The sequence below is a fragment of the Erythrolamprus reginae genome, chromosome 6 (genome assembly GCF_031021105.1).
Source record: "Erythrolamprus reginae isolate rEryReg1 chromosome 6, rEryReg1.hap1, whole genome shotgun sequence".
Lineage (NCBI taxonomy): Eukaryota > Metazoa > Chordata > Lepidosauria > Squamata > Dipsadidae > Erythrolamprus > Erythrolamprus reginae.
In genome coordinates, this window is record NC_091955.1 from 31,820,345 (window position 1) to 31,839,631 (window position 19,287).

The 19,287-nt window shown below is 43.2% G+C and overlaps 1 protein-coding gene across 1 annotated transcript in view; it reads left to right on the forward strand.

Annotated features, from left to right (window-relative positions):
* Positions 1-5,902: 5,902 nt before the first annotated feature.
* The window catches only part of TFEC (transcription factor EC), a 67,515-nt gene continuing 54,130 nt past the window's right edge, over positions 5,903-19,287 (forward strand). Inside the window, exon 1 of the mRNA XM_070755484.1 lies at positions 5,903-5,969. Within this exon, the coding sequence (XP_070611585.1) occupies positions 5,958-5,969 (12 nt within the window). The 5' untranslated portion in view covers positions 5,903-5,957. The remainder of the gene's footprint in view (positions 5,970-19,287) is intronic.

Genomic DNA, 19,287 nt, shown 5'->3' on the forward strand with positions numbered 1-19,287 from the left:
TGCCTGGCATCCCACTCATCCCCGGGTCTGTGTTGTCAGCCTTCTGCCAAAGGCTGCCGCGCGGCCTTGGCAGCATTCGATGTATAAGATGGTCCCAATTTTTAAAGCATTTTTGGAGGTAAAAAGGTGCATCTTATACACCAAAAATACGGTAACTGTTGTACCTTATGTTTCTTGATGAATGTATCTTGTCTTTTTATGTACACCGAGTATATATTCACCAAAGACAAATTCCTTGTGTGTCCAATCACACTTGGCCAATAAAGAATTATATTCTATTCTATGTTATCTTTCATGGTCATCATAGCCATCTACAGTTTTTATTTAAATAGGTTTTAGTGCTTACTGCTGTTATTACTCTTTTTTTAACAGAAAATTGTTGACTATTCAAACAGTGACATTATTCCCTAAGTGGTACTGAAATGTGTATGCATAAATCTGTTGAAAAGATTGTCATGGCCTCTGTTGGAAATCGGCACAAAAGCATATAAAAATAGGACTTCCTGGGAGCATTTTAAGTGTATGTAGCAGGAGATAATGAATGATTCAAGCCTTCCTGTGTTTATTGTTAACTTTCTTAACTCAGTGTGATCTGGTATATGTTTTGTCAAAAGAGAAAATATTTGTGAGGTAGAAGCTGGACTATTTCTGAAGTATATAAATATACATTTAAAAAAAAGAAAAGGAAAAGAAAGAAAAGGAACACCTTTAGCCCTTACTGTTGCTTCATTAAAAACAATTCTTTGATGGGTTTGTTCATATTATTGAATTGCATTGTGTGCTGACCATAAGTGACACACTTAAGATTACAAAAATGACAGTTGAACTGCAGGGATGGGACACAGATATTTGCATCTTTGAAAGTCGGTTTCACTTTGACAAGGTTACCTCAATACCCAATTTTGTCTTCTCCCCAGCTGACATTCTCAAGTCTCTCTTGTTATTTTCTGTATGAAAGCAGTTTTGTTTTAGAGGATCCAAAAGTCAGATGGAACAAAAGCCTATACCTATTTATAAAATTCATTGTTCTAAAAAGGTGACTTCAAACTTCTTTTACTGGGCAAACTTTATTATATTATTCATTCTAATTTATGTTTTGAATTTTTATATTGCCAGCCCGATGATCAGGAAATTATCTCTATAAGAAAGCTAATAGTACCTTTATTGAAATTTGCCGTGATAACAATCTTGCAAGTTTATTGTGCTGTGCTTTTCTCTTCTTATAGTTCAATGAATTATGGAAGCATGTGTCTGAATCACATCCAAAGGTTATCTTTAAAATCTGGACTTTAAAAGAATGCTTCTTTTTCCCAATCTGTATATCTCCATCATCTTTACTCCTTAGAATCTTTTCTTTTTGTTTTAAATGTTGATTGTTATCTCGAGGGCTGCTTTTAAAATGTTTTTAATTTTTTAATTGTAATATACTTTTGAATCGTAAGCTACCCAGAGTCATTGAATGAGATCAGCAGTGAAATTGAATGAATGAATGAATGAATGGATGGATGAACGAACAAATGCTATAAATCAAATGAAGATAAGAAGTATGCCATTTTTAAAAATTAAAATATCCTGCATGGATAGTTTGTTCCATTAAGATGATGATGAAGAAGAATATGATGATATCCATTCAGTCAAATCTAATTTTTGGTGATTCTAAGGGCCATAGCAATATCACTTAGACATATACTGCTTTTCAGTGCTTTAGAACTCTCTCTAAGTGGTCTCAAATTGGTCCCAACAATCTGAGTCCTCATTTTACACACCTCGGAAGGATGGAAGGCTGAGTCAACTTTGAGCCTGTTGAGATTTGAACTGCCAAATTGCAGGCAGCTGGCAGTCAGCAGAAGTAGCCTGTAATACTGCATTCTAACCGCTGCACTGCCACAGCTCATAATCTTGCACATCTTTCAATTTTGCACTATTTTATTTTATTTTTTTCTATGCCCTGGCTGGTGTCAGCTTTCATGGTACCATCCACAGTATTTATTCATTCATTCATTCATTCATTCATTCATTCATTCATTCATTCATTCATTTGATTTTTATGTCGCCCTTCTCCTTAGACTCAGGGCAGCTGACAACATGTTAGCAATAGCACTTTTAAACAGAGTCAGCATTTTTGTATTCTTTGATGGCCTAATTTCCTTTTACTGCTCACTCTTCTAAACACTATTCTTAAACTATCTTAGAAGACTTTAATTTTACCATTCAGTTGGAATATATATAAAAGTTGTAAAGGGCAACTTTTTTCATCTGAGACAGCAAAACATTTTGAATAGTCCACAAGATAGTTTTTTTCTTGTTAAAAAAAAATCTATTTTATGTGTTCGCCCAATTAGAAATACTGGGATGGAATAGGTATTGTGTTCTTGCTATACATTTTTTATATTGTATAAAAATAACTACAGTTACAGTTACAGAATATCAAATCAAATGAATATTTACAGACTTAGATTAAATGCACTTTCTACATAATGACAAAATAAGGTCAAGATTTATTGGTATCGAAGAACAGGAAATACAGATGACATTTCTCTTAATTGAAGAATGTAGAATAGCAAATAAAATAAATAAATATATGTTACTCCTTTTGGCATTCTTAAATTTTGTTTGATTTTCTGTTAGCCTTATGGCCTCTTTAGTTTTTTAGCTGATCACTGTAGAAAGTAATGTTCTACAAGTAAAACTGATCTATGCTGGGTCTTCTTATATTTTTAACATGATGGAGCATAAGAAATGTTTACAAAATAAATGTTTGTTTTATATCAGTGTTTTAGTTCAAAAATAAGCTTGTTCGGAAATGTGGTAGACCTGCCTTCCTGGTTGGTTTCAGAAATGACCACCAGTCATTTCTCCTGTGGCTTATCAAAAACCGTTCCTAATTTTTACTTTAGCTTTATAATATTTCTGTTAACTTCCCATGCTTCCTAGCATTTGTGGCCTCTGATCTCAAAACTGAACACACCAATATAATATTTGGGAATATTCTGGGATGAAATCAGGTTAAGGAAAAACTAATGAAACATAGTCATCCAGTAAAAAAACCTGTAGTGATTAAAAAAGATACATTATTGCAAATTATGATATAAATCCCACAAATGTCAATGGATTGAAATAGTAGTAGAATTGTAATGCTGTTGGTGGTAGAAGCATGTTTTTTAAAATATTGGATCCAGGCAATGGTCTCAAAGTCTATTGGAAGTTTTGCTGTTCTTTTAATGTACATCTTTTGCGCATATTTATAATATTTTACCAACAATCATGTGGATGAAATGATTCAATAGAAATAGCTGTCATGGGAGCCACAAAATGGCTGTCATGGGGAAAGGGTTTTTTTATTCACAAAATCACTCATAACTTACCTAGGCTACTTATCACTCATAATTTACATCTCAACTATAGATTATCCCTCCGTCTTTGCTATTTTTCTAAGGAGATGGACACATTTTCAGCTATAGCATTGGCCTATAGCAAACCACTATTTTTCTTTAAATAAATATCATTATCAAGATGTACCTTTACAAAAGATACTTTCTGTTTCTGCCATGTTTCCTTGACTATTAGGGAAACATATGTAATATTTTGTTATTGACTCCTTGTATTTTAAATACCGGTATATTCCTAATGTTGATATTCTTATTGCAATGCAACCTTTAATATTCCTTTGGGATTGTGCCTTAAATTTTCTCTTTCTTTCTTTTTTTGAACCATAACTTTGTCCATTCAACATAATATTGCATATAAAGTATTGCTTTATAAATACCAGTATGCTCTTCTGTGTTTTTAAAATAGATTATACAATGTCTTGAATACAAATATATTTTAAAGGATGCATTTAGACTTCAAAGGTCTATATTAAGAAGATGAAAGGCAAGGAAATATTTGTTGTAATCTATGCTGCCATATGAAAAATTGTAGGAAAAGAAGCATTTTTCTTGCAGAAAATTTAAACCTGATTTTTACAAGATTATATTTTCCATTGTAATATTTAAATGGTGTCTGGGTTTATAAACAAAGCATACATGTAAATCTTGTACATACTAATGTTAATCAAATATAGTGCTGAGTTAGTAGTCCTGTCACATGTGAGCTACCTATATTGTTACTTTAATGTATTCTCTTACTACTTTGATAAAAGCCATAAGATGTTGTGACAGGTGCTTTGATATTTTCTTCTGATGTTACTGTGTTCCTTTCTTCTTTTCCTTCTTCTTCCAAATTTTCTATTTTGCATAAACATGAGCAGGCATGACAGTTTTAGTTAAGGGGGAAATCATCATGTTTTATCAGTTAAAAGGAAGTGGGCAAGAAAGGCATACTCTCTGTTTTAGTTAAAAATATAAGCTCAGTGAAAAGGTATCTGTAACTGTTTACATTTGAGAAACAGCAAATGTCATCTTATATCAGGCACCTAATAAGGGCAGATCTATACACATTTAATCCCAACAACTTTATTATTGAGAAAGTTTTAGAATTTAACTTTTTAAAGTATATAATTTAAATTAGGGAACTGATAGAACCTTAAACAAGTGAAATTCTAGGAAATACTGTATAACATTTTGTGAAGAAGTTCACAAGGGAAAAAAATCACAAAAAATGAAAAATATAAGAATAACCACACCTTCTACATTTTAATGACAAAATGGGAAGGAATTATAATGGTATGGGAGAATATCAATAAAAGGACAAGGTATAAGATTTGAAATATCACCCATAATATCATTGTTACAAATCACATAATTTCCGATATCATGAATGGGAATTATGGAAGTCAAATTCTTCTAATCATTGAATTCATGATTGATCTAAGAAAGCAACAGCGTACATATACTAGAGATGAGATAATTCTGTTTTGGGGGAGGGATGGGGTCTGCATTTTTTTTACAATCAGTAGATTTTTTTTCTTTTATTATAGTCATATAATAAAACATTAGATGTTCCGTTCAGATATACCTGTTCTGATTTAATACAAATATCTTATTTCTATTTTTAATTTATGACAATTAAATACATTTCATTTACTTTAATCAGTTTTTCACCTTAAGGTTAAGATTTCTTATATGCAAAACACGTTTTCATTTGTGATAGATGATTCATGTTTTCAATAGCGCTTGCAGTATTTATATAGATATCCTGGATGGATGGAAATAAAAGGTAGTCATTAATTGAAGAAACTGATGACAATGACAATTTGGATATGCTTGTATTGAAAAGTCCAAAAAGCAAAAATGAATTTCTAATGCATTTCTACAATTTTACACGCATGGAAAAAAAAATAGTAATCCCATAAGCATCTTTAACCAACAGGGGAGAATATTTGCAGGTCAGGGTTGAGCTTCTTTAATTTTCTTATTTTCTACTTATATTGATTATATTATTGTTTGGAAATCAATTTAGGTATTATGAACTGTCCAGAATTTCAGCTTTAATCTTTTTATTTACCACAAATCAAGAGTTCCTATTATTTATTTTATTAAATTAAAGATCAGGGAACATTTGCTAGGAAATTTGATTATGATAAAGTCCAAATTAATGGTGGCTAAGACACTTTCCATTTGTATCACTCTTCCTTTTTGTTCAGGGGTTATGAAGCTTTCCACAGGTAGAAGGTGAAATGGTTTAGTGTGAGAGTTCATCTCAATCTATTCACTCTCTTGTCAAACATAAATGTCAAATCAGCAGTACTGAAATGGTTTTGGAAGGGGGGGGGACATGTAGTGTAATGTGATGAGGTACTTTAGAAGTGAAAATGAAACTTCAATAGTTAACATGAAAGACAGGTTTGAGGATTTGAAAATATAGGTTAAATTTTACTAGCCTGGAGACTGACGTGTTAATGTTTAACTTGTGAGGATGTCAATTTTTAATATAGAAGAATCAGTTCTACAAGTTACAATCTGGAGAAGTGAGATTTCGTTATCTTTGAGGATGCACGGCTTTGTGCTATATTTCAAATGCCTATGATTGTAGGTGCATTATGTTTCTTTTATTTATATGCGTTTCTAATCTTAAAATGATATATAGGTTACCTCTTCTCTGCTCTAAAAACTGGTAATTTGAGCACAGAAATATCTACACCTGAAGTTATATCTCCGTAGTTCAAGCCCAATACTTTAATGGGAAGACTTTTTATTTATCACCATGATCTAATTTGACTTCTCAAAAGAATGAAAGGCTCAGTAGAAAGAATTGATCAAAATGGCAAACAAGCGGGAGGTGTATATTGATTGAATGTATGAAATATGGATATATATAATCACATATATAATCAAATAATGGGGGGAAAGGTACCCTGAAATTAGTACTATGAAATTCGTATTTTAGTATTTTTTGTATTTGTTTATTCATTATTTATTTATTTATTCAATTTCTATGCCCCCCCTTCTCCTGAGACTCATGTATATACTTTAAGTCTGCTAAGTGCTGTTCAAATGTTATTTCCAGAGCAACTGATATATAGGAAATTAATGTAGCAAAACATAAAGATGGAACCCAATTTAAAAACAAAAATATGTCCTTTCATGACACTATGTATAACGCTAATGCAGATTAATAGAAGACTCCAAAATCTTTGTTCAAAAATACCAGAATGTGAATGAATGTGAATTTAAAAAGGAAAGAAAAAGAGAATAGCTAGTCAGTGTAAAAATAAATAAAACAAACAAAAATAGAAACAACTTATTTCTATTGCACTTTCGGTTATATTTATATATTAGAAGGAATAAACTATGGTGGAAATTCAAATACTTATTTTCCCTTCATGCTAGGTTGCTTGGGGAAAAAAATCATTGTTATACATTTGGCTGTTAATTTTTCATTCATAATGATCTGTGATAATGAAGAATCTTCATCATAGTCATAAAATAGTGTTGTCATTTGCATAGATGGGTGAAGTACAATCACTCAGATCAACTTAGCCTTGAGATATAATTGTAAATTTTAAAACACCAAACACAGGAAGTATTTATGCATTTGAGGACATGTGGGGCCATGGTTTATGTTTGCCATCTTTTAGCTCTTTTTACTTAGTCCTATTTTGAGCTAGTGAAGTTTGAATCTTCAGAAATGAGTATTATGCCAAACAGCAATTAGTTTTCATAAATAATTTACTCTAAATTCTTACTTTAATCAAAATAAATATAATTTTAAACTTTTTTGTCAGAGAACTACCATATATTGCACCAATAGAAGTGAATATTTGTAATTCTGGCCCTGGGCTCAGGTTGCTGCTGCTCAATGCCAGGTTGGTGGTAAATAAAGCTCTCCTCATCCGGGATTTGATCCTGGATGAGGAGGCTGACCTGGCATGTATTACTGAAACCTGGCTGGGCCCAGAGGGAGGAGTTCCTCTCTCTGAAATTTGCCCAGCCGGGTTTCAGATATGGCATCAACCTCGACCCCAGGGAAGGGGGGAGGAGTGGCTATTATAGCCAGGGAGAGCCTTTGCCTACGTAGACTCATTGCTCCAGAGATTGTGGGTTGTGAGTCTCTCTTGATGAAGTTGGACTTAGGGGTTCAGGTGGGCTTGTTTCTCATGTACCTGCCTCCCAGCTGCGTGTCAAAAGCCCTGCCTACTCGAGGAGGTAGCCGGGTTGGCGGTGGAGTTCCCCGGACTTATTGTCTTGGGGGACTTCAACCTGCCATCACTCAGGGAAGCCTCTGGACTGGCACAGGAGTTCATAGCCACCATGACAGCCATGGACCTGACTCAAGTAGTAGAGGGTCCAACTCATGAGGGAGGACACGCACCCAACATGGTATTCCTCTCTGAGCAATTGCGTAATGGTCTGAGACTAAGGGGCTTAGAAGCATCACCATTTTCTACTCTGGCTTGACTTCCTGGCTCCAATCCTTCCCTGCAGGGAGGCGGAACCGATTAGAACTGCCCCTATCCTCCTTGCCTTTCGTAAACTCCTCAAAACCCACCTTTGTCGTCAGGCATGGGGGAACTGAGATATCTCCCCCAGGCCTATATAATTTATGTATGGTATGTTTGTATGTATGTCTGCTTAATAATGGGTTTTTTAAAATATTTTAAATTGTAAATTATTAGATTTGTCATGAACTGTTTTATTGTGTTTGAGCCGCCCCGAGTCTATGGAGAGGGGCGGCATACAAATCTGATAAATAAATAAATAAATAAATAAATAAACGAACGAACGAACGAACAAACAAACAAACAAACAAACAAACAAACAAACAAACTCAGGTTTGAACTCCTTTGTGTTCTCTCTAATTGCTTTCATGGAGGTGTTTCATTAACAAACTAGTAACATCATCAGTGCACTGGTAATGAAATATTTGCAAGAAAACATCAAGGAGATTTGCAAGAGAACATCAAGGACCCTACAACTATATTTCAAAAAGTATAATATTCAGAAAACTATAAACATAAAACAGTAAATATTCTAGGTATATCACAGCCTAAATGTAGATACTGTATACCAAATCTACATTTCAGTTCACATAACTGATAGAACTGAACTTCAAGTTCCATAATGTTTGACCCTTAGCCTTGCTAGCAGTGAATTGTGTGTTGAAGTTTAATTTACTTGATTGTGATAATTCTATCTATATTTCTATCTTCATGTTTTCCTATTTCTAGATATATCCTTAAATATACATTTAAACTTTTATTTCAGTAAGTTAACATGAAATGTTTTTATCTTGAAAAGTGCTTTATCCAACATTTCATTTTATATTAAGGAAGTATACAAATATACCACTTCTCTCTCTCTAAAAATAGCCTCTTTAAATTTATAAAAAGTAATTAGCCATACATTGCGGCGCAGGCGGAGTAACAGTCGGACACAAGGTATGGGTATAAATAGGGTCACTTTTATTAACTCAACTTGGATTAACTATTTTACCAAATAAGCCCACGTGACCTGCAGTGGTGCAAAATAAAATGGGGGCGGAGTTAACTTTCCAACCAAACTCAACTGAGCAACATCTGGGCAAAAGCTCCTAGCCCGGGTGCAAGGTCATGGTAAAATTACACCTGCGCCCTGCCCCAGGCCACGCCCCCGCGGCGTATGGGATGGCTCACCACTGGTCTCTGATAATCTCCATGCAGCGAGCCACAGGAGCAACCCCCCTCACCGAACCCAGGCCGGTCGAGCCCTGTGATCCGAGAGGGAGATCACCCCTCACCTCGGTAGAGGTGCCCCTAAAGGAGATCACACATTGCTGCTTACGCCCAATTCCGCCCCCTATCGGCCAACCCCCCCCCCCAGTGACCTTGAGGGGGGGGCACTAGTTGGTGAGATCACCCCCTAACCGCACTCCCACGTACAGAGTAGAGCAGGCGAAAAAACAACCAGAGCTCGTCCAATTTGCTGTGGTTGCAAAAAATTCGTAATCGGCCCCACCGTGGGCGACCCATCATATGTACCCTGCAGCAGAGGGAGGGTGGGCGGGTGTCTCCGATCTGCGAGGGCGAGGGAACTGTGCCATGAGGCAGCCCCTTTTATAGGGCTGCCTCACCCTCGCCCTGCCAATGGGTGGCCAGCGCCACCATACAACGTCATCCCTGCGGCCCCTGGGGATGACGAGGGGCCGCAGGCACCGCCCCCACAATGGCGGCCTCCTTCCCCACCCACGCCGCAACCCCGCGCTGGCTGGTAAGTCGCCGGCGGCATTGCGGCGCAGGCGGAGTAACAGTCGGACACAAGGTATGGGTATAAATAGGGTCACTTTTATTAACTCAACTTGGATTAACTATTTTACCAAATAAGCCCACGTGACCTGCAGTGGTGCAAAATAAAATGGGGGCGGAGTTAACTTTCCAACCAAACTCAACTGAGCAACATCTGGGCAAAAGCTCCTAGCCCGGGTGCAAGGTCATGGTAAAATTACACCTGCGCCCTGCCCCAGGCCACGCCCCCGCGGCGTATGGGATGGCTCGCCACTGGTCTCTGATAATCTCCATGCAGCGAGCCACAGGAGCAACCCCCCTCACCGAACCCAGGCCGGTCGAGCCCTGTGATCCGAGAGGGAGATCACCCCTCACCTCGGTAGAGGTGCCCCTAAAGGAGATCACACGTTGCTGCTTACGCCCAATTCCGCCCCCTATCGGCCACAGCAGGGGGTGAAATTTTAATTTATTCCCCCTGCTCCCCCCCTGCACATGAATGTGCAGGCACCTCTGCAGGTCCGCTAAAAATTTGTCATTCCCTTTATCTGACAAATGTACGCCGTCCTGCCTATATAAGTCCATCAGGGCTGCCCTGATGTCAGGGTGGTCTATCACTCCACCCCCCGCCTGGAATAACCATTTCCGAACTGCTCTATTGACCCTCTTTCTAGCCCTATCAACCACCCTGGGGTTTCTAGCATGCCTCCAAACCCTACATGGCAAGATGTTGGACCACAAAATGCGGGTGTCCGGCCACCGCTTCCAAATCGCCTGCAAGCCATCCCAAATGTGCCACAGCAAGTCAACGCCCGTAATAGCTCCCAGGTCATTACCCCCCACGTGTAAGACCAACCATCCCGGCACCCCCTGCACCTTCCCGCTGTTGAAAAGCAAGGGAAGCAACTCCAACCAACGTAGGCCTCTACGACCCAACCATTGCACTCTAACATGCCGGTCCAGCTGCAACTGCGTGCCAGGCGTTGTCTCTTGGGCCCGCCTCTCGGCCCAGTACACCATGCTGTGGCCAAAGATCAGGACTCTCTGAGCCCCCTGTACATCATCTAGAAAGAAGGGAAGAAACAAAGCAGCATCAGAATCGGCCACCTGGGCCGCGCCCGGTCCCGCCCCACTCACCTAAGGACGGATGTAGGCCCGAAAGGCCTTCGATCGCCAACGGCCCACCGCACGTATGTCTGGAGCGCTGAAACCCACTGTGGCTGCAAAGGAAGCTGCACCAATCCCGAAAGAGTGAGTCCCGTAACGCTTGGGGTCCAGGCCCGTGCGGGCCAGGGCCTTAGTCGTCATAGCCCAAAACTGGTACCTGGTGAGAGGTTCCCCAGATGCGTGACAGAAAAGCGGGCCGGGGTAACCTCCTCGAATGCTCCAATACGCTGAGAGTGCCCTAACGGGGCACACCTTCTTATGGCTGGTCCTGGAAAGTTGGACTGTCATGCCCCGGCCTCTCTGGTCCGTTTTGGAGCAGCGCAACCGGAGGCGAACTGAGCCCCTCTGGAATCGAATGTCCCTGGCCGTAAAGGCTCGGCCAGAGTTATCGAACTTGGATGCCGCCAAAAACTCGCTTATCCTGAACGCACCAAAAAACAACGTAACCGCAACTGCGCGATAAAGCGCTGCCTCGTACTGCGAGCGGCACAAACTGTTCCACAAGTCGCCCAAACCCAGTAGGTGAGCTAACTTAAGGGGGCGCCTCCAATCTCCCCGGGGCGGGCCCTTCTCCCTGATCCACCCCTCCAGTGTTTTCCTGACCCTAAAGTCCCCCGTGTTGTCCGCGAAGCCCCTGGACTTGGCTATGAAAGCCAGGCCAGCCAGCTTGCCCCGAATTGTGCGGGCTGACAACCCCCGGCGCTTACTAAGTGAACAGAACTCAAGCAGGTGCTCCACCGGGGCAGGCCAAAGCTGATCGTTTCTCCTAAGTTGACGAAAAGCCCAAAATTCCCTACCTGCCCGCTGGTATGACCTCCTGGTGCTTGCTGCTATGGACAGGTCCATTGCCCTGTTCACGTCGACCCTCCAATCTGCCACAGGTGCGGGGGGGTGGTGCCTCCGGATGCTCCGCGGCCTGTGGGGCAAGCAGCCGGAACCTAGCCCACTGCCCCCTAGATAACGCGTCTGCTACCCCATCCTTCCAGACCACACCACATCCAGCCGCCCCGGCTGCGTCAGACTTCACCTGGAAGTCGCCCTTCAACAGCATGTCTTGCCTCCAGAAGGAGACCCCGTTGTACGTGTCCAAAAATTCCTGCCACACTCCCAGGTCCTTCCTGACACTAGCCGTCAAGCAAATTCTGTGGTGTGGCTTGCTGAGACCGACCATCGCCTGATAGAGCCTAAACATGAACGCCCTCCCCGGCGCTATCACTCTACAAGCAAAGTTCAACAAACCCGCCAACTCCTGCACCTGCCGAAGAGTCACCCTTCTGGCGGCCCTAACCACCCTCACCGTGTTCCGGAGCCTAGAGAGTTTATCCTCCGGAAGCCTACAGGTCTGGGCAACCGAGTCTACTTCGATGCCCAGGAATGTAAGCCTAGTGGTGGGTCCCTCGGTCTTTTCATGTGCCAGAGGCACGCCAAGGTCCCCGCACAACCCCTGAAAACCAGCCATTCCCCATTGGCATACATCAGAGCCCGCCGGCCCTGCGAAAAGAAAGTCATCTAAATAATGGACAACTGACCGAATCCCTGAGCTCTTCACGTGGGCCCACTCTAAGAAAGAACTAAACTTCTCGAACAATGAACATGAAACTGAACAACCCATCGGCAGGGCCCGATCAACAAAGAACCCCCCCTCGAACTGAAAACCCAACAGGTCAAAATCCTCGGAGTGAATCGGCAAAAGCCGGAAGGCCGACTTGATATCACATTTGCCCATCAGGGCCCCCGGTCCGCACTCACGTACCACCGAGACAGCTGTCTCAAAAGGGGGTGTAACGCACTGAGCACAAGTCCCCAGGGATGCGATCATTTACCGAGTCACCCGGAGGAAAAGACAGGTGATGAATGAGCCTGCAACCAAAAATTCGGCACCTTTCCTAGGGCGATAGCCCGTGAGCCAGTCCCTCAACCTGTCCACTTTAATGGGGGTTGGTCCCCTTGTTCTGAGCTCCAGCCGCCTGGGGCTTGGCAGAGCCCAACGCTGACTTGTTACCGCCTCCCCCCCTGCTCTTATAACAGGCGGATGTGGGGTGTCTGCCATTGCACAACGCGCAGGCATGGCGAAAGCGGCACACTGGCCTGGAACAGGCTCCCCTGGCGCCGTACTCGTAACAGTACGGCGGGATCCGAAAGGGCGAACTTGTCGTACTACTCTGCGCAGAGCCCTGGGTCCACGAACCCGCCCCTGGGCGGGGGAGGGTAGCCTCCTTTCCTTGGGTCAGCAGCAGGTGGCCGGTAGGCGTACGCCCACTAGCCGGGGTGGCTGGTTGCTGCGTGGCTTGAAGCCACAGATCGTTGTGCCGCATGTCCCACGGCCAGTGCCTATTGTGTGCGGCGAACCTCCTAAAGTTTTCATCGTATTGCTTCCAAGCCTCCCCTCCGAACTCCTGATACGCTCGTAGAATCATATTCATATACAGGATGAGCTCGTGAGTCTTATGGACGTCATCCTCGACCACCACCGAGTGATATGCCAGAAAGGCGTATGCCCAAGATAATATCCCCTTGTCCATCTTGGTGTCCTTTGACCCCTCGGATCCCTTCTTACTGTCCTTGTCCTTGTCCTTCTTGGATTTCGCCGGCAATAAAATCTTGAATATATCCACATAGGCCCCGCGCCAAATTTTACGCTTAAGGGCCTGTGACATGTGCATACTCAAAGGAGTGTCAGGGAGGCCCGGGGCAAAGGGGTTGTCACTATCAACTGTGGAAGTATCCGTGGACACCGTGGTTGTGGACTCCGAGCTATCCCTCGAGGAGTCCCTCTTCTTCCTGCCCCGCTTTGATACGCCACGTTTTCGGCCCCTCCCCCACACCTGGGCTGCCGTGCGCGAACGCCATGTTTTATGTGACCTGTGTGACTTGAGTTTAACCGCCTGTAGCCTGCCTCGTGGCCCCCGTGGCCGGGACCAGCGATGCCCAGGCACAGGGCACTCACCCCAATGTGAAGAGTCATCATCAGCCTCCTCTGAGCCGGAAGCAGCCCTGCTTCCCCGTCTCCTCTTGCGCTTCTTCTTAGCGCGCTGGCCGGATCTCACCCTCTGGGACCTTTCCTCCGATTCCGAGGAGCTCCGGGTCCCCTCTGCACTCGTGGCACCCCTGGCGTCCTCGTGCCGGGACCTGCCCCTCTTCCTTGGCCCCTCATCCAATTTCTCGAGTAAGGCAGAAAGAAGGTGTGAGGATACAGACACTGACTCCTCCCCAGCATCCATATCCCCAACCGCCCGTGCTGCGGGGGACCCCTCATCAAACCCCCTCATTTCCACTGGGCTGGGGTCCCCCTCCCCTGGGTCATAGGCCTCCCTCCTTCTGCCACGTGGCCCCCGGGATGGGGCCCTCCCCTGGCGGCCTGCAGCCCTGGGTGTCATCCCCCGGCTCCTTACGGCCCGCCCCCTGTGGCTCACCTCCCCCCTGGAGCTGACCTCCCTGGCAGGCCTACCGGCCTGTCCATCTCCGGGGGCCTCCTCCCATGACCGCTTGGGGGCCCTCCTCCTGCCCGTATGGCGGGGCTCGCTGGGGGGGGGGTGCCCAGAACTCCAGCCTGCCCCCCTGCTGCCCTCCGCCGGGTCCCCGGCTTGGCCCTGCTGCCGCTAGCCATCGTTACCCCCCTTTAACAAAAACGGCCCTAGAGACCGCCGAGCACTGCCGGCCGGAGCCTCTGCCGCCCACGCGTCGTCGACAGGCCTCCGGGCCCAGTCGCGCCTTCAGCGCCGCGTGCACCGCCGGCCCAGGGCCTCCCGCTGTCTCCTCGGCGTCCTCTTCGTCTTCCTCGCCTCGCCGCGCCCTCTCCCAGCGCTCGCCGCCGATCCGAAACTCGGATCGCCGCCCACGCGTCCTCTTCGGCCTTCGGGCCTAGCCGCACCTTCGACACAGCAGCAGGGCGATCTGCGAGGGCGAGGGAACTGCGCCACGAGGCAGCCCCTTTTATAGGGCTGCCTCACCCTCGCCCTGCCAATGGGTGGCCAGCGCCACCATACAACGTCATCCCTGCGGCCCCTGGGGATGACGAGGGGCCGCAGGCACCGCCCCCACAATGGCGGCCTCCTTCCCCACCCACGCCGCAACCCCGCGCCGGCTGGTAAGTCGCCGGCGGCATTGTCAGATATTTAACACCTTGTTGTTTGTTCACTTGTCATTGGCAAGCAATTTTCATTCTAGTAACAGTGATCTTTGAAACTGGGTTGCATAATATGAGTAATTATATAAATTACTAAAATCCAATAGCTCCAATCATAACTAAGCTGCTAGGATCTTCTGCATACTGCTGCTTAACTAAAATGGCCAAATCCCATTTATAAATTTCTTCTTTTTAAAACACAGCATCTTATTGTGGGCTAAGTAATTTTGGGAAGTAATATGTTATATATATCTTTATTGAATATGACTTATTCATAAGGCTAAGTGAATTCTGATATACTATATTTTAAGGCATATGTGATTTTAATGTGCATTAAGATCTTAGTTTGTTTTCACAGTTGTTATAATATGGTAATACAGCAATGTGTTCCAATGTATGTACAAAAAGATTTTAAAGATCATATATCATCATCATCATTTTAGCCATTGTCTATCCCCTGCAAATGACGGCCTCTGCTGCATGTTTCCAACCAATATGGTCCTCAGATTTATTTTGCCAACTAGGCTGGCAATACTTGCTGATGTGTGATGTGCTGTTTTATTATTAAAAGAAAATACATATTTGATAATATTGCATCAGCTAAGGCTGATTTTTTTCAACAAATTACTTTTTTCTTTTTAATGGTTATTTCAAAAACGAATACTAATTTTATGCTTTCTTACCCCAAGATTACAATCTTGAAGTCTTGAATGAAAGTTCTCATGCATTTATCATCCCCCTTCCAGCTGCTCCCAAATAACACAACCTTACCTACTAGTTTAAGGTAGGTAATCCTCAACTAAAAAAAAAATGTATAGTAGCAATGATACTGATATTAAATTGGCCTAAATAAGAATGAGAATGAAGTAAACAATTAGAATCTCTCTAAATGAGAATGAAGTAAACAATTAAAGCTCTCTGTAATGTAGATTTCATTTTTAAGTAGTAAATCACCCTTCTAGATTTCTTTTACTCTGAACAAGTGGTGCTAGAAGGAATTCGCTGCTGATGTAATTTTTGTGACTGATTGTCTCAATCCGTTTAAATCAGATGAATAGACAATGATGACCAAAGAGCAACTTGTAGGTTCTTCTGACCTTCTCAATACCTTTTGCTATACTGTAATATCTTTATTTGGAAAGGGGATAGCCTTGTGCAGAAGGTGATGCTATGCCTAATCAAATACAAGGTGCTCCTGGGAGTATCTTGTATAACTACCTCCGGTGCTAGGAAGCAAGAATGTCTGCAGGAGGGAGGTCATAAAGTCAAAACAGTATTTGTGACTGCCATATTGACTTTTTAAAATCTCCCCAGTATGTATCTGGCAGTGATGAGCTAAATATCGTGTCTAGCATCAATATTAAAACTAACAGAGTTGCAAACAGGAAGCCTTAGCTTGAATCCTATGTTTGCATTAAGCCTCTAGATCAGTAATGGCTAATCTATTTGTTGTTATTTGCCAAAGGATTGTGCACAGCAGCACCCATAATGCAATGCGTGCATGATTTCACACACCCCCTGCATGTGCCCCACCCCCTTGACTATTTTTGGCTTCTAGGTTGTTGCAGGAGGCTTCCAGGCCCAAAACAGCATGGGGAAAGCCTGGAAAGCACCCTGCACCAACCTGGAAGCCAAAACTGGGCACAGGGCGCTGCACGAGGCCACAAAATGCAATGCGAGTGCCCCCAGGGCAGGCACCTTCCTGTGCATGTATATGTACTCTGCATGTGCCCTGCCCCCTAAACATGTACCAAAGAGACCTGTAGTCCAGCTGGACATCAAAAGGCATGCAAGTATGCATGGTGGACCTGGACTGGGGCAACAGCTGGCATGCCTGCAGTGAGGGCTCTGTGTGCACTTGTGGCATGTGTGCCATAGGTTTGCCATCACGGCTCTAGACGATTAAGTCACCCATTTATACTATTTTTTTGCTCTATAAACCTGTCTGTGTGAATATTTGTTGGAGTGTATTTTTTACACATGAAAACAATCAAAATATATTTTATAACCCTATTTTCTCATTTTTCAAGCGGTAGCTTTATTCACAGAGCACTTTATATTTAAAATTACAAAGGAATAACTTCATTAGAAAAGCCATTAAGGTCTTGGTTTTGCCCCATGTACTTGGAAACAGCTGACTGGAATTCCCTTCTGCTTTAATTGTCATGTTCATTCTCCATTTTATATATGATATTTTGGGTACGTTTTTACTTTTTATATGGTTATTTCTGGATTTATTTTTTGTTCTGTTTCTTTTCTTTTTCCTGTATGTTGCCCAGAGTCTCATTGCCTTAGGCTAGGTGGTCCTATAAATAAATAAATATTAAATATTAACAATTTCTGAGAAGATTCTTGGCCACTCATTGTGAACAGTAATATGTAAATCCCTGAAGATTACTACAATTGCCAAGTGCTGTTTTCCCCCCCTTTTACTTGATGTCTTGAGTTTAATGCTCCAATTCCCTCTCCCACTGGCATGAAGGTGGAACGGATTCCACCCCAAGTGCCTGATAGACCCAGAGGGCTTTCAGAGGGTACTTAGGGTATTATCAGATTCATTTATACACAATTCAGCAGAGTCCCTGATAACACCCTGGAATAAAGCCATGGAAGAGGCTCTAGACTGGATTGCGCCTTTGTGACCTCTCTGTGGCAGTAGACGCAAGAGATCTCTTTGGTTCTAGAGAAGTGTTGGAGGAAAAGTAAATCTGGGTCTGACTGAACTCTTGTAAGTTCTTATATTAAGACTTATTAGGTGGCACTCAAGGTGGCAACATGCACGTATCATTCCGCCTTGATTGCATCAGCAAAATCTCACCCAGCCACCCTGTTTATGGTGATTCTCTCAATCCTAAACCAGGGGGAGTTTGATGAACTCTTGCAGGCAGTGCTGAGGACTTTAATAAGTTTTGATGAAGTGGACAAATCCATGGGAGCTGTGAGCTCCGCCACCTGTTTATTGGACCCGTGTCCCTCCTGGCTGGTTTGGGGGTTGGGTCCAGGTGGTTGTCAATGCTTCTCTGAGGGAGGGGTCCTTTCTTGGTCCCTTAAAGGAGGCAATTGTGCAGCCCCTCCTCAGGAAGCCTGCCCTGTACCCAGCTGTTCTAAACAACTATCATCCTGTCTCCAACCTTCTCTTTTTTGGGAAGGTTATTGAGAATGTGGTGTTGCTCCAGCTCCAACAGTCCTTGAATGAAGCTGATTATCTGGGCCCTTGGCAGTCTGGTTTCAGGCCTGACTACAGCACTGAAACTGCTTTGGTCATGCTGATGGATGATCTCTGGTGGGCCCAGGATATGGGTCATCCTCTTCTTCATCTCTCAGCAGCTTTTGATACCATCAACCATGGTATCCTTCTGCACTAACTGGAGGGGCTGTGAGTGTGAGGCACTGTTTTATGGTGGTTCGTCTCCTACCTCTCTGGTCGGTTGCAGTAGCTGTTGGCAGGAGACCAGAGGTTGACACCTAGGTCCCTCCTCTGTGAGATTCCTCAGGGGTCGGTCCTCTTGCCCCTGCTGTTTAATGATCTACATTAAACGCCTGCTGTTTAATCTGCATGAAACCACTGGGTGAGATATCCAATGGCACGGGGTGAGTTATCATCAGTATGCTGATGATACTCAGCTATGCATCTCCATCCCATGTCAATTCAGTGAAGCAGTGGAAGTTATATGCCAGTGTCTGGAGGCTGTGAGTGTTTGGATGGATGTTAATAGGCTCAGACTCAACCCCGACAAGACAGAGTGGCTGTGGGTTTTGCCTCCTAAGGACAATCCCACCTGATTTAGCCTTGTGGAAGTTTATCTGATTCATAGTTCGTCAAGATTGTGGTTTTGCTGTTCAAGACTGTGTGGATTTTCTGGACTTTGGAATTTGGACTCAATTTCCCAGTTACTGGGTGAGAAATTGGATTGCATTTAACCTGTGCCTTGTGTGTACCAGAAAATCCCTTTGACATTTAAAAAGGGAGTTTTTTCTGCTTTTCTGTTGATTAAGACTTTTGGTTTTCCTTCTATCATGTGGTGTGTGTCTCTCTGGGACACGCCGGCAGAACACTGTACTAGCACTTTTCCTTGAAAAAGTGACTACACCAACTGAATACACCTTGTAAAACAAATTTCTATACATATATAACACATTAATAGAAGCATGTACAAAAATACAAATAATATTTCTTTTTTTAAAAGTTGCAATATAATAGATTCATTCATCCCTTATGGTAGACATCATGCATATAAATATTAGATTGAAAAATGTATTTCCCCTGCATAGACATTTTAAATTGTTTTACCTTAGTCATTAATTCTGTTTTGGCTTGATGGAAACTGAATTGGGCTTTGGTTTCCAATTCTTGGTA